At 45.0% G+C, this 15788-nt stretch overlaps 1 protein-coding gene across 2 annotated transcripts in view; it reads right to left on the minus strand.

The window, feature by feature from the left end:
- LOC116395119 (plexin-A1-like) overlaps window positions 1-15788 on the minus strand; it is a 237855-nt gene that overhangs the window by 173951 nt on the left and 48116 nt on the right. For both annotated transcript variants that reach the window (XM_031868709.1, XM_031868708.1), the window contains exon 3: window positions 9470-9652. In XM_031868709.1, the coding sequence (XP_031724569.1) occupies window positions 9470-9652 (183 nt within the window). The remainder of the gene's footprint in view (window positions 1-9469; window positions 9653-15788) is intronic.

Below are 15788 nucleotides of genomic sequence, written 5' to 3' on the forward strand. Positions count from 1 at the left end.
GGGGGGTTATGGCCCTTCACTGTTCAGTCTCAATGTTCACCTCAACCTCATTTCCAGCCACAGCAGGCTGCTGTTTCCGGAGAAAAAGCTCTGAGAAGCCCGCTGAACACTTCCTGACCAGCATCAAAAGACAGACAAAGTTAGCAACTAATGGAGCGGTTATCAAACGAGTCGGTGGAGACCAAACCAGAGGTAAAATAACAGGTTGACAGAAAGACATGCAAAACCCTTTAGTGGCAAGCGGGTTTTAGGCGGTTGGGAGTAAAGTATTAATACTAATACTAATAATACTTTGAGCCCTAAGATATACAATTTACATGAATGTAGGAATCCAGTGTCAATATAATGTGTAGGTGTACGGTAGTAGGGACTTCAAGGAGGGCGGGCTAAATAAACCCCCTACAGTGTTACAACATAGTAAAGTTATCCAATTTAATAGCAGCAGCATTTGATATAGAGCTTTATAAACTCTGTTCTCCATGACAAGAAATAATGACTTTATAATAACAACAGACTGTAAAGAAGAAGTGGACGGAGACACTGGGACGTCGTCCATTGGTTTGTGGACTGCCATTTTGAAGCCTTGAGTTTGGTCATTTTGGCCGTGGACATCTTGGTTTTTTGGAATCAGAACAGCGCAACAAAATGCTGAAGGGTTAGAATTGTTAGACGAAAACACCGACAACACCAAGGGCGGACAACGGCGTGTTAGCGACCTGTCAATCACAAGGTAGCCCCGCCCTAAAGCATACTCTGCTTTATGGTCTGTTTGACTCTAAATGGAGCATCATTTACTCAATGAACATCATGCTGTATTGAAGAAGATTTGAAACTAGAGATTGAGACCATAAACTCATGTTTACAATGTTTACTGAGGTAATAAATCAAGGGAGAAGTAGAGTCATTTTCTCATAGACTTCTATACAACCAGACTTCTTTTTGCAACCAGAGGAGTCGCCCCCTGCTGGTCAGTAGAGATGATGTAAGTTCAAGGCACTTCCTCATTGGCTTCACTTTTCAGACCTGGAGGTTGCAGTCTGATAATAACATATGAAATTGCAATTTAGGATCTTGCCTTTTTTTCCGAATGGATTTGCTTTATACAACCGACAGGCACATCACTTAGCACTCTGCAGGGGTTTTGTGTGGATTAAAGCCATCCCACAGCTGATAGGTTTAGCTGTGATCTTTCCCTTTGTCTCTTGACACTCACAAAGCCTTCCCACTTATCAAAGATTCATTAGCTCACTAATCCATCCATCTCGCACTCCATGCACATCGTCCATCCATTAACATTGAGCCACATTCCTCCAGAGGGAGCGCTGAGATAATGCCCTGCTCAAGGACACAGGGGGTAATACATATGAAGTGATAGCCCGCCTGGGAATTGAACCCACAACCACAATGGCACATTAGCAGCGGCTGCCTCTCAGAAGTGATGCAGAACAGTATCATATCAGCCCGTGTCCCGGAGGTGGCAGAGATCCTGCTGCTGTAATTCAGATCACTCTGACAGCCCCATAAAGGACTATTTCTGTATCACTCCATCCTCATTTGATGCTGTGCTGACTTTGGAAAAAAAAGGGTTTTACTCTTTTTTTTTCTGTCCATTTGTCTCCTCCTATAATAAGTAACACCTGGAGAATTCACATGCAAATGAGTCTAGAGGAGGCGTTTTAACGCGTGGAAGCCAGTCTTAGGTGTAGTCCCATTGATTCATTTTCACGCTAATGCATTCATTTCCTGTGAGGCAGTGAAAAAGACAGGAAGAAGGACTTTGATTTCCTTAAAAGAAAGCCATTTCAGATGTGCTTCAGATGGAGGTGTTTTCCAAATCCCATTTTTCAAAAGCCGACTGAATAGAGCGGGGCAGGAGTGAGTTCTGAAACCCAGAAATGAGTCAGCAATTTTGCACATCCGGTTCCCTTGTTTCAAAGCCGGTGGGTTTTATGAATGGGTTTTTGGATGGGCTTGGATGCCTGAAATAGGTTCACGCAAGCTTAAGAGATTTTAACGTTTTGATCTACGACATAATATATGTCAATAAGTGAAATTTGAAGCTTTTACATGTCTAACATTGTATGGCCAGTTAAGATGATATTTCTAACTGTGCTGGAGTATACTGGTTATATGCAGTAAAGCCCTTTCCATATACAGTACCTATCCACCTTGTTTGCTCTGGGTAGCCCAGTGGTCACAAACGCCCCATTGAGCTCCATCAGGTCTCCTAATGCACAATGTCGTGCTGGGTCACTTCGCTGCTGTTAATTTGCATAAATGATGACTTGTCTCGACGCTGGCTTGAGACGTTGCAAATAAGTACAACAGCTTTTACAAATGACTCTCACCTCAAACAGTCGTCCGGACGAACACAGGCACAGAGATCCATGTAGATGCTCAGTACAATCATTTAAAGGATCACTTCTGTGTCTGCCTTACATGTCCTCCTATCTGTTGATCTCTATCTCGCTTCCTCTCTGTGTCCCTAAGCCTCTCTCTCATGAAAGGCTTGACAGAGATAGCACTTCTTTTCTTTTTTTTTCCCAGGCTGACGTACACTAATGTACTAATGGATAGAGGAGATAAGGAGAATGAGGGAGAGGAGAGAAGGACAGTACGCCCCACACACACACATACACACACACACCAACACAGGTTGGAAATTCTCTGGGGGAGGAAGATTTGCGGGCATGTTGCCCACCTCGGTCGGGAGAGAGGGAGCTGAAGGTGACATATGAGTGAGGGAGGGAGCACAGGGGATGAGAGAGGGGGGAGAGACGAGAGGAAAAGACCTGAAGAGAGGGAGTGCGGAGAAGTATTAGCGGGGAGAATAGGATGATAATTCACTCAAACATTAGCACCGCTTATAGCGGTAATATTATCTCTGCGAGATTTACACACTAGTCCTCTCACAACGGCGACACAGACACACACACACACTTTCATTTAAAAAGGATAACCGCTGACACATTGATATATACATGTCCACATAATTGTAAGTACACACAGCACATGCAACCAGTGTGCTTGCCAAACTACAGGTTCGGAAACTCACTCACACTCAGGGAAGAAGCTCCAGGCACGAATGACACCACTAACACACACACACACACACACACACACACACACACGCACACACACCAGGCTTCACAAAAGTCTGGTGTGTATTCCGAAAAACTGGTCGGACATTATTCCACTAACTTCTACTTAATGGGATAAAGATGGAATTATAGTGTGCTCAGGTGTTGCGCTCATCTGCTCATTATAAGTTTGCATTGGAGAGAAGAGGAGCTGTAGTCCACACACACACACACACACACACACACACACACACACACAAACAGGGCCAGGGACAGCAGCCCGATCCGAGATTATCAATCATCTCCACCAGCCTGGTGTTTTTGCCATTTAACCAGGCTGAGCAGCCGATGCGCTGCTTCAATCATCGTCTGCCAGTCTAAATGCTAGTGCTAATTAGCATTCACATGCTAAATTACCTCCCATCCCATGTTTCCTGATTAGGCTTAATCATTCTGACAGCTAGTTTTACTGCGAAGCTTGAAGAGCCACTGCACGCACGGCCATCTAAACCTCTAGGAAGAGATCCAAGGCACTCTCATTCGCAGGACACTGGGATCGGCAGAGCCGGTATCCTGCAAAGCACACTGCTCAGACTATTGGTTCCCAACCGCAGTGCTGGATACATTTGATTTACAGGCTTTACAAATTCTATTGACTTTACAGACTTTTCGCTAATCACTGCTCTTTCCATAAAATATTCCTCTTGCCTTTAAAAGTCATTCAAATAAAATGCAGTGCAGTAGAAGTATAAAGCAGCGTACTTAAAGGGACAGTGTATAGGATTTGAGGCATCGAGCAGTGTGGTCGCACATTGCAATAGAAGTGCCAATTGCAAAACCGTGGTAACGCAATTAACCTCGCTCAGACGCCATAACAATAACGCTATTTGATGAGCGATGGAAGTCAAACGGCGGCTGGCGGTAGCACAGTTTTGCTCGAGTTACCACCGTTTCATGAGCTTGTCAGAAAACTACGGTGGCCTTCAGGTAAAGTTAAGATGCAAGAGGTCCTCTCTAGAGCAAGTGTTCGGTTTGTCTGTTCTGGGCTACCGTAGAAACATGGCGGTGGCGGTGATTATGCACTAATGAAAACACAACTATGAACATTACATTCCAATTCTTCTAATAGATCCCTAAAATGCTACACACTGGCCCTTTAAGTAAAGTGGAAATACTTAGGAAAGTCCAAGCATCTCAAAGTTGAATCTGAGATAACGTACAATATATGCAAACTGTTATGAGAGGTAGGTGAGGAGTAGGTGCTGTTTGATTTGAAGTTGGAATTTGCTGGTGCCATACAGTTAGATATACTGCGTAAAAGATTCACAGAATGCTGGGTAGTGTATACGTCGCTGCGGTCACACAGAAACTGAGGAGAACACATGAGGCAACTTGCCAAAAAAAAAGGCAAATCAGATCATCTCTGAGTGGGACAGCCGTGCGATCGAAGGAGCGGGGCCGGTGAACTTCTGGTCCACCTCGCTGGCTCCGAGGTGCCCCGAAGTCTAATCGGTCCCTCACTTGTCTCCGTGTCTCACGACGGTGAAGTGCCAGCGCTCCGTCAATCAACCCAGTTGGAGCGGTAGCGCCGCACCAAATCGGTCCTGTCACTCAGACCATCTTCCGAGATAGAGAAGGAAAAGTAATTGGATTTGCTGCTCGCAGGGAAATGATGAAATGACAATGAAACCCCCCCCCCCCCACACACACACACACACATTCACACACCTATACACTACTGAGTAACCCCCCCTCCTCTAACTCTCTCTGACTTCGTTGCTTGCGTCTTTTTGTCTCGTGTATGTGGAAATACTTGAGGCTGTTGAGAGTTCCTCTTCATCTCGCCTGATGTGGTGAGAGCGCCTTGTTCTCTCCAGGTAGACAAAAGACGCGACGGAATGAGAGGAATGAAAGGATTTCCAGGTTTTTATCGAGATCTGAGGAGGTTTTTGTTTTTTGTTTCAGGCAAACGGCACAGAAGGCAGCTCATGGTGCAATTTCATGCTGTTAAGAGCTATTGGTCCGCCACCTACTCCCGTGTCTCCCTACAAAGTGATGCACTGTGGGGGTTTTTTTTAAAAGAAAGATGTTCGACTTTGAAGCGCTGAGCAAAGAACAACAGTATATAATGCAGACGTATGCTGCTGCTGGCTGGCAGCCGTTTTCACTCGGAGAGAGGAGGCCCGTTCTGTGTGACAAGGCTGTAACTGTTCCCTACACCAAATACCCACACTGCATCTCTTATGTCCTACATCCTAGTGTACATCCTTCATCTAACCTTAGACACCCTCTGTCTCACGTCTTTCATCTTGCAACCCTAAGTCTTGCGTCATACATTCTAGCATGTCTTTAAGCCTTCAGTTTCTTTTGTTTCTTTGATTCTGCACTCTACGTCCAACAATTGACGATGCCTTCCCCATAGCGATACACTCAAGGAGTTTGCGGCCTCTGTTATGACTTGTAGCTCATTAAGGCTATTGTTAGCTCATGGTAGCCAACTTTAAGATACCGCACAAAGTGCTGTATAATCATTTACAACAATAACAATACTTTTAGCTTTTTCCAGAGCTCTCGACTGGATCTGATTTCCAAAAGTGCAAGCAAATGGAGCTCGAGTTAAACGTCCAGAGTGGGGGATGTATTGGCAGAAAAGGAATATAATGTATGTTTTCTTGGCCCCCTTGACGTTTTCGTTACGTTAGAATAAGCCGTTTATATTACTCACGGAGCTGGCGGCCATGTTTGTACAGTAGCCCAGAATAGACAAACCAAGCACTGGCTCTCCATAGGGCTAATTGCATCTTCTCCTCAGCGACCGTATTTCACTTACACCACCAGATGCCGCTAACTCCTACACGCTGGCCCCTTTAAGATCACTTTTTATTTATGTTTCTAAGGTAGAGACAAAAGAGCTTTCATGCTCAGCATGATGACTCCTGATGACATGATGACTATGTTTCAGCATTAACCGGTGACTGTTACATGTCACTGCAATAAAGAGTTTTTTGTCTCTCTTTAAACCACTAAAATGCAAGAACAGTGTGTTCCTGACTGCTGACGCAGAAAATAAGTCCCATTTGAAAGGAGCATTATATCTCAGCTCCCTAGAGAGCATCATGTACGGCATCCATGCTGTGCATCCACTGCAGTACTTGCTGAGGTTCAGGGTTGCCTCTAATTTTTTTAATTATTTCTAGAGATTTATCAGGGTAGCTGTCAATCCATCTATTTATTTCTAAATAAACTGTTTGGTCATTTAAAATGTGAAACATTCTTCAATTTGCTGGCTTTGTCTATTCAAAAGTCCCAAACTGAAATTGAAGCGACCGATTCCTCCATTAACTCCTCCAGCTCTACTCATATCATGGATCCACATCCTGCCACGTGTCCTTCATCTCACGTCGTATAATCTACACCATAAGATCCTAAATGTTGCGTCCAGATCAGTTTGAAGACAGCGTCGGCATTCTGTCAACGGTCTGCGTCTTTCTTAAGACTAGTCACTCAATGTAATGGCGACCTTCTCCTAACAGAGACTATCCTGCACAATTAAATCACAAAATTAGCCTTTATTTTGACACGGGCTCTCAATCAGCTGTTCTCTGCTGTGCCGCGTTAAACCAATAAAGCCTGTTAACAGAATGCTGATTTGGTGTTTACCCCAAAGTCAGAAATGCAGTCTACAAGGGCGACTTCATACAACAGTGTTAGTCCTTACACGCACAGTCAAAACCTGCACAGAAAGAAAAGACACAAACCCAACAGTAATGGAGACATTAGGAGGGTATTTAGCACTACATGCCAGTCAAGGCATTCTGATTAGTCATGCTGATGTAAAGCAGCAGCCTGGCTTATGTCACAGCTCTCTCTCTCACCCACATATCCAGACGAAGACACCATCACTTATCGAATGGACTGCCTGGGTTTAAGATTTACACTAACGATTATATATTCATAGATCAATCGATACGGGGAGTCTGGCGCGCACTCAGCAGCAGTCACATTGTGGGATTTCTAATGAGCGTGAGCGAGCGCGCGTGTGTGCAGACACCAGCGCGCTGCAGCTTTACATTTCATTAGGGCCAAGGAGCACAGTTTAACTCCCAATGAATAGCAATAAAAACCACACAGCCCGGAACCCTCTCTCATCCCATCTGCCTCGCTCTCTGCGTCTCTCTAATCCCAGCTCCCCTCCCTCTTGCCTCCCTCAAAAATTCTGTTTTGGTAGCAATCCAGTTCAGTCATTTAAGAGTTGCTGTCCAATTTAGTTGGAAAAGACCTCATTTTAAAAGGCAAAAACGAATTGCATCCTGTGTCAGAGGAAAGACTTAACCAGGCACCGGCGGATGTAAACGCCTCGTGAACGGTGTAATTGTGCTGATTTATTGTTATTGGTGTCCTGTCCCGCTGTTTCCCCTGCCCGTACACTGCAGCATCTGCATTGATCTGCGCCCGGACACCGGTGGCCTCCATCCTCCGCGCTCACCTTCCTCCCCTCCGTCTCCGGAGCACAGGAAGGCATGCCGGCTGAGGGGAAATGGGATTCCGATCAGCGGGGTATCATCCAGGATCTGCTGACACCCCCCCCCCCCACACACACACACACACGCTCAACAAAGCCGGCACACGTAGACACAGAACAGGGGTCAGGCACAAGGACTAGCGGGCCAGGTTTCAGTCGACGTAGCAAAACACCAGAGACAGGAAGCCGTGTAAGGAGGCATATGTGTGTGTGTGTGTGTGTGTGTGTGTGTGTCTCTGCGAGCTTGCACATTATCATAGCCTATATAAAAGAAGTTGACAGCAGCATTACTGCGGCAGACGTTTCTCCGGCTTCGGAAACACAGGGGCCTTAACGCTTAAGCTGTCAAACTGGTACGAAAAAGTGTAGCAGCTGAATATTCCAAACGCATTTCGGCTTGAACAGAAAGTGGCAGACGATGTAAACACAAACACTTCCAAACCAATGAGACAAGCACTTACAAAGTGATAGATGACTTGAAAGCGTTCCTAAAATAGTCTTTAAAACTTTCAATTTCAAATGAAGCTGACAGTGAAATGTGGATGTAACTTCCTATCTTTTTATTACGTATGTATTTATGCAATTATTTTTATCCTCAGGTGACTTTTAATTCAGTCTCCAGATTATTGGTGACACTCTCGTATGGAGATGTCCTGCAAAGGATGAAAAGAGAACAAAAACACAGAAGCGGCTCCGTCGCATCTCAGATGAAGGAGCGGCTGATTGGCACACACACCCTGCGGTCTACTCAGCATGGGTACACACACACACACACACACACATACTGTAAACCCACTGGCGTACACACACACACACACAAAAGCACTGCATGCTGCGTGTACACTGAACATAGTGGAAATTACCGCTTGCCTGTGATTGAGGAGAGATGTCGAAGGGGCGATTGTGGCTAAGTGGATAGCAGGGCCGTCTTTCAATCAGAGGCGGTTCGAACCCCGGCTCCGCTAGTCGCATGTCGATGTGTCCTTGAGCAAGACACTTAACCCCAAAAATTGCTCCCGTAGCTGTGCCTACGGTGTAGAAATGTGATAGACTCTGAATTGTAAGTCGCTTTGGATAAAAGCGTCTGCTAAATGACTGTAATGTAATGAAGGCCACCATTGCAAGCGTGAGCGCGCAAACACACACAGATCTACTTCACCTCTGGGGACAAACAGGAAATCATCGTCAAACAGCAGCAGCTCTACACACACACACACACACACACACACACACACTGCCTCGCTCCGTGGGAGAAAATGTGCATCTCCCCAGAGCTGCTGCCTTCAAACATATATATGTGTGTTGTTTGGTATGTTTAGAAAAACATGTGCGTGTGTCTGCAATGAGATTTGATGACAAAACCATTTGTCAGCAATGTCAAAACCAATGACCATTGAAAATACATCACAAAATTGCTTCAGAGTGAAAGTGGTTTTCTGTAGAGCATTGTACACACACACACACACACACACAGAAACTCTCTACTCTGGCAGGAGCATTTGAATCCCTATTTCAGTGACATTTTGTTAGTTTTATGTCGGTTATTACTGTAATGTATTGTTCACAACGAGCAGAAAATGGGAAACGCCAGAACATACATGACAAAAACAACTTTCAGAGCGGACTATGATATCTTCTATATGCTGCGGGCTTGGAAAAGAGTTTCTGGGCCAAACAGGATTGAATGTTTATTGAATTTGGTCTGTTTGAAGAGCTTCTAATCCTTTACGCCAAGTTAATACAGCCATGACTCGTCAAAAATGGAGTTTCAAGGCTTTCGCACCAAAACGGCAATACTGCATCAACTCTAAAGAGCAATGGGAACACACACACACATACACACACTCACACACACACGCATGCCTACCTTCTTCATGCGTCCACCGCGGGTGCCAGTGAACGCCACGGTGTGCCCGCGGTAGTCGTAGGCCGCCACGGAGGTCATGCCGTCGTCCTTGTCCACGTAGAGCGGGATGCCCTCGATGGCGGTGGTGCCCCCTAGAGGCTGGTTGAAGTCCTGGCCGCAGAAGTTGTCGTCTATCTGCAGTGGCTGCATGGGGGGGGGGGAAGAGGAAGAGACGGCCATTAGCTCAAGCATTAACACTTTTTAAAACAATCCCTTTTCCCGTTTGAACTGACATTAATTGTTAAAGGAGGAGGAGGAGGCTGTCGACGTTTTATAGTGCTGGAGCGAAGCCAAGCCGCTGCAGATTTACTGAGAAGTGGAACGAAATGAATGAATGGGAGTCGCTGGAAAAATTCACTTCAGTTTCCTCCCCTTAAAACAAAAAAAATTTTTTATTGAAAAGCAAACTGATAGAAAATGGGGACACAGTGATGTTTGTCTTTCATTCAAACAGCACAATCCAACCGGTACACAGTTCTAGCTCCTGTGATTAATGGCTTCCCCTCCATTCCAGCCTTTGATTATTTCATAGTACATGATGTCAAACCAAGCAATTAAGCATCTCAGCATGGTTTGAATGGATGAACAGTTGCTTGCTAATGTTTTTAATATTGATTCCTTTGTATACAGCTTTGGCAATGTAGTTTCTAATAAGAGACAAGCCAATACAACGAGTAAATCAAACGGAGCAGGAGTAAAGACAAGGGGGGCTGGGGGGGGGGGGAGGCAGGACACTGGAGGAGATGACAGAGACATGACAGGAAGTAAATTATAGGTCAGATTAGCATATCATGATCAAAGTGTCTGGTACAGGCACATCACCACGCTGATATGTTGATATGTCACGCTTGATTTATATGTGTGTGTGTGTGTGTGGGGGGGGGGGGGGGGTATTAGGCATGTCATTAAAAGCATGCGATAGCTGCGTTCGCATCAGAGGTGTGCGGCATAGACGTGTGACACAGATCATCGACTGCATCTAAATTACCGCGGCGACTTCACACACACACGAGCATACAGAGACCCATATACACAACTCTGAAAGGAGACTGTGCAGATGCACACACACACACACACACACACACACACTAAATAACATCTAGTGCGTGCATCTTTACAAGCCAAGTTTCTGGATGTGGAGGGATGTGGCTATGAGACAAAGGATCCTTCAATTCTGGTTATTCGGGGATGCTGCAAATCTGATTTGACATAAAATTGCTTGGTTTCTCCCAAAAAATGATGATGTTTAGCCTATTTTAGTACAAAAAACGGTAATAAAACCATGTCGCCTAAGATCATCTTGGCTGATACAGCAATAGAAGGCTACCATTTCAAAATCAAAGAATGCGTTTATTAATCAGAGGACTCGCATACGGATGTAGCACTATCAGAGTGCTAGATAATTTGGCAAAACAGAAAAATGGAATTAGGACCAGAAGTTCCATCTACAACAATGAAAAGTAATCAGGGTAAGAAAGCGTGTCTGTTGCTCTGTTTCAGTACTCTGGACAGCGCCGCATCTACAAACACACACACACACAACAAACATTTGTCGGCTGACCTTTTGAACCGGATGTTGTGAGATCCTTGGACGTAAGAGGGTGAAGTAAAATAGCCCTGCACTAAAATCATTCACTTCTCCTCCATATACTTACGGAAGAAAGAAAAAACATCTGCCAGCTGTGACGATTTGAGGGCGCAAAACACATGCCCCTTATTCTTAGTCGGGGTGACCCCTATATTCAACCATTGTAGGAGACGCAGGACGAGATGACGTAGTTAGAGAGCGTCAGTCAAACCTCAAACAACTGAAGACCATTTAGAAAGCATGATCTGTGGAATTTACGGATCTTTCATGTATTCATTTGAGGACGGCTACAGCCTCTCTTGTTCTAGTCTCTTCAGTGAATGTTGAGGTCACACGCCTCGTGTACGACACGATTTAATCACCGAGTCAAAGTCTATTTTCATCGCACTTCTCTTTCATGTACAGCCAGTGTTCCACCTCAGCCGCTCAGAAATACTACAAATAGAAAAGTTGGATGGCAAAAAATATATATTTATATATTATCGTTCACTGGAACAAATCTAACGCACGCACACACACACACACACACACACACACACACACACACACACACGCTCCAGCCTTTCCATGAGACACAAATTAGCATGCAAGCTTTCCCTTGTTCATTAGAAAACGTATCGTCTCCATAGAGACTAATCAATCACCCCCATCCCTCCCAAACAGCAACGCTGTCAGGGGAGCGAGTGTGTTTTCACACATAAGCGTGTGTGTGTGTGTGTGAAAAATAAGGTCTTTGGTGAACATTGTCTCACTTCTACCAGACTTTCAAAAGGCAGCCAGACACCACAGCAAACTTTAACGTCTGAGGACAAAGACACAACGTGAGGGTGAGAGAGACACACACACACCTAACGCGTTGGCCTTTTCTGTCATTTGCTTAAACATGTTTTAAATTTTGGAACAGTTTTTGCGAGTAATTTGAGAGGAAGAAAGGAGGACAAAAGGGAGAGATGTAGAAAGGAAGAGAGGGAGAGGTGGACATATGAAGCCTGGCCTTGGGTCCCCTTGTTTCCTCTGATAAAGACAGAGCAGAGCCAGACCTCCATTCATTCCTTCCCCTTGTTTCCTGTCTCTGTCTCTCTCTTCTTTTCCTTCCAGCCTCCTCCTGCTAATCCTGTCTTTCTCTTCTCTGTCGCCACATATTTCTCTCGTCTTCTCCCTTTTTCTTCTTGTTTTTCTTTCAAGGTTCACTGGGAACGGCCGGAGGGAAATCACATCCGTCCCAAAGGGGTTTATCTTTTCTTTTCTTTTTTTTTCTGCTTTCACATGCCTGCAGCTCTGCGAGACCATCTTTCCTTCCTTTCAGAGCGTTATAGGGATGATGATCCCGAGCTTCAAGCATTTACAGGTCACATGATTGTTGAGATAAATAACTAAATGCATGTTGCAGATGTCTTTGCCATCAAGCTGAGGATAAACGACATGACGGTCAAAAGCAAAGCCACTGAATATCAGCACCTATCTGTATGAAGACCACGTCCATTTCACGCCTCTATAAAAAAACACAGCTTTGTGTCCAAATCAGAAGTTTTAAGGAACCCGTTTATTACAGTGGCTCATAATTACATCATTGAGCCGGGATTTATTTCATGCCGGTGCCTCGCACTCGGCAACTAATCTGCATTCCCAGTGTCTGTGGAGCACAGAAGCGAGATCGCCGGCATGCTGAGGACGCTAATGGTTTGTTATGTTTAGCCCTGACTTGCATCATTACCGTAGAGTCAACAGCTCACGTTGAGGCACAGCGGAGCGTTCAGTTGACGTGTGGGGTTTTCTTTTCTTCTCACTGCAGACAAATGTGGCCTCACACAGACCGGACATCTGCTAGCTGTTGTGTGCCTTGTAGACATGTAGTTCCTACAGTCTGCCTGCTCTGTCACTCATTCCTGTACTGCAATCGGGACGCTGACGCTCCGTCAGCCGCAAAGACGGAAGTGACTGGAGAGCCTAAAAAAAACCAACTAAAAAAACGCATTTCCTCAATTGATCACCCTCGGGTTATTCCAGTGTTCAGACTACAAACAGGTTACTTTTTTTCCAAAAGTCGCTAAATGTAGCAAGAAAATCTGAGAGCCCGTCTCTTTAGGCCTCCTTCTAAAGAAATAAAGAATCCTAAGAACACGTTAGCCACCCTAGCTTTAAGGGGGAACTGATCCCGTCTGGTCCCAAACCACTCTTGAACTAAACAGAATTATTAATACGGTACTTTTACTTGACCTGTGACTCGGTTTTACAAAGCCAGAAGATAATACTTTGTTTGATACCTTAATTTAAGCAATTATGTTGTGTCACAAAAAAAGAGAAACTTTAGATGTCCCGTCGTTAAAACCATGAATGTCATATGATCAGGGCCTTCATGCTTCCATCATCCGCTGCATGACTCAGTTTAAACGGCTTCTGCTTTCTGCCACTGAGGTTTCACTTCAATGTGCACTTGAAGGACAGTGGCGTCGTCCATATTTGTGCTGCATTTATCATATTATAAGGTTATGGCTGAGTCGTCAGATGAATGGTGACAGTGTGTTTGGTGTGGATCCCTGTGATAATCCTTTACTGTGTCTCTAACATAAGGTGACCAGCAGGAGGCTTTTATTGGGCTTTTATAAGCTCTGCGTAGCTTGTTCCTGTTGGCCCTGCTGGACCTCTGACCGCGCTATTATTATTACAAGCTATTGCTCATACTCAGGACACTGTACAGAGCTTTACACATCACACACACAGGCGCACACACACACACACGCACACACCGTTGTGCTATTTTCAGGGGGTTAGACAAGGACAGAGTCCCCTGTGTTGTCCTTGCCGAAGACCTCTGCTGTACACGGGCGCAGGCTGGCCCCTGGCGACACACACAAACGCACCCACACACACACACACACGCACACACACACACACACACACGCACACACACGTAGGCCCCTGCCAAACTCTTGCTGGGTGAATGATGATGGGCCAATGAGGGAGAGAGTGGGGCAAGTGAGATGAAGAGAAAGGAGAGGAGATGGGGAGAGAGAAGAGGAGGAAAAAAAGAGGGGAGATAGGGAGGAGAGACAAAGGGGGAGGCTAAGGGGTCAACGGCACTGTTGTCGTCGCTAATGAGCCTCGATCCAGGAAGAGAGCGAGAGACGGAGAGGGTTTGAGTTCGGCGTGAGAGCTGACCGTGACCGTTCTGTGGTTTCACGAGATGTGGCACCAGGAGGAACACGTTACCAACATTAGCACGGAAAAACAAAATCAAAGCATTCTTTGTGTCGTGAGCAAGAAGTAGAAAGAAAACTTAAGTGCTTTCTCTTCATTATTAAAGCAAGGGGTGGTTAAACTCTGTGGATTGTGGGCCAACACGGGAGCAAACAACAGTAAATGATTCGTCTTCAACTAGTTAAACTGCAAGAAAATCTGAATTTCTAGACCACAAAACCTCATAGAAAATTCCTTTTCTTTCTAAATAACTGCAACATTATTACTGCTGCTCCTGAATTCCATTTAATACACTGCACTACAAACACTGCATGGATTTTGTGCCCACTTAAAATATCATATCATGTGTAAATAAGTAAACAAGTTAAGGTAAAACAGGCAGAAATGGCCAAATATGTGGTTTCTGTTCATGGCCTAGGGGCCCACTTCAAAGGTTACGATGCAAACGTGAACACAAGATGAAAATCTGTCAGTCTAGTGTTAAGATGTAACAAACAGAACGGGCAGAAATGGTAACATGTTGGTTTGTGAGGCAGAGATACTTTCACTAAATTCAGTCGACATCTAGTGTTTAAATTAGGATGTGCAAACAGTGACATTCATGAGGTGGCTGATGCTCAAGACATTTAAAATTGGTCGGCGGGCTGTAGTTAGGCCTCCCCAGGTTAAGGCCATTTATCAAGTCATGTATCTACTAGACTTTCGTTCATGAATATTATTTTTATGCAAATCAGGTCCGGGTAATATTTCCATTAGTCTGGATGGGTGAAGACTTTTATTCTGGAATCTAAAAGCCATCATAAGCCACAATAACCACTGTTCCCTTTAGTGTAGGTGCGACTCTTCTCTTCTTCAGTTCACTGCAGGGCAGTTTATTCCAAACAAAAGCGTCTATACGTCCGTCTAAACACCTTAAATTGTCAGCGTCTTAATTATTTTCAAATCTTGGTTTATCCGCGTCGATGTGAAACAGCGTCACGAAGAGGAGAGGCGGGGAGAGAACGAGCGAGTCAGAGACTGTGATTGAGGTAAACAGAGAGGGGAGAGCGAGAGACAAGTTGTCAACATGCTCTCCAGAGAGCCAAATGTCTCAAGAATCTTCTCATCCGATACCGGCGCAAACACACTGCTACAATCCCACGGAGAGCGTTTGTGTGCGTGTGTGTGTGTGTGTGTGTGAGTGTGTTAAACATAGCTCGTGCCACGTTCCCCCGTGAGAAAGATAATGTTGAAGCGTGTGAGAGTCGTACTACTGAGACAGCTGATGCAACGAACAACAAGACTTGCAGAGTGGAAAACTGCATTTCATTATTTGAGGCTTTGTGTGTGTGTGTGTGTGTCTTTTTTTAATAAAGAATGGAGATGAGATTGGACCGGGAAGAAGAACTTGGGAAGAAGAAGAAGTCAACAACGAACATATAAACACACTGCGCATGTATACACACACACACACACGCACACACAGTCCTGGCCTGCATCCAGGCATTTGTTGTG

Source organism: Anarrhichthys ocellatus, unplaced genomic scaffold (assembly GCF_004355925.1).
Source record: "Anarrhichthys ocellatus isolate YVR2014 unplaced genomic scaffold, GSC_Weel_1.0 scaffold44, whole genome shotgun sequence".
In the NCBI taxonomy this organism is placed as follows: Eukaryota; Metazoa; Chordata; class Actinopteri; order Perciformes; family Anarhichadidae; genus Anarrhichthys; species Anarrhichthys ocellatus.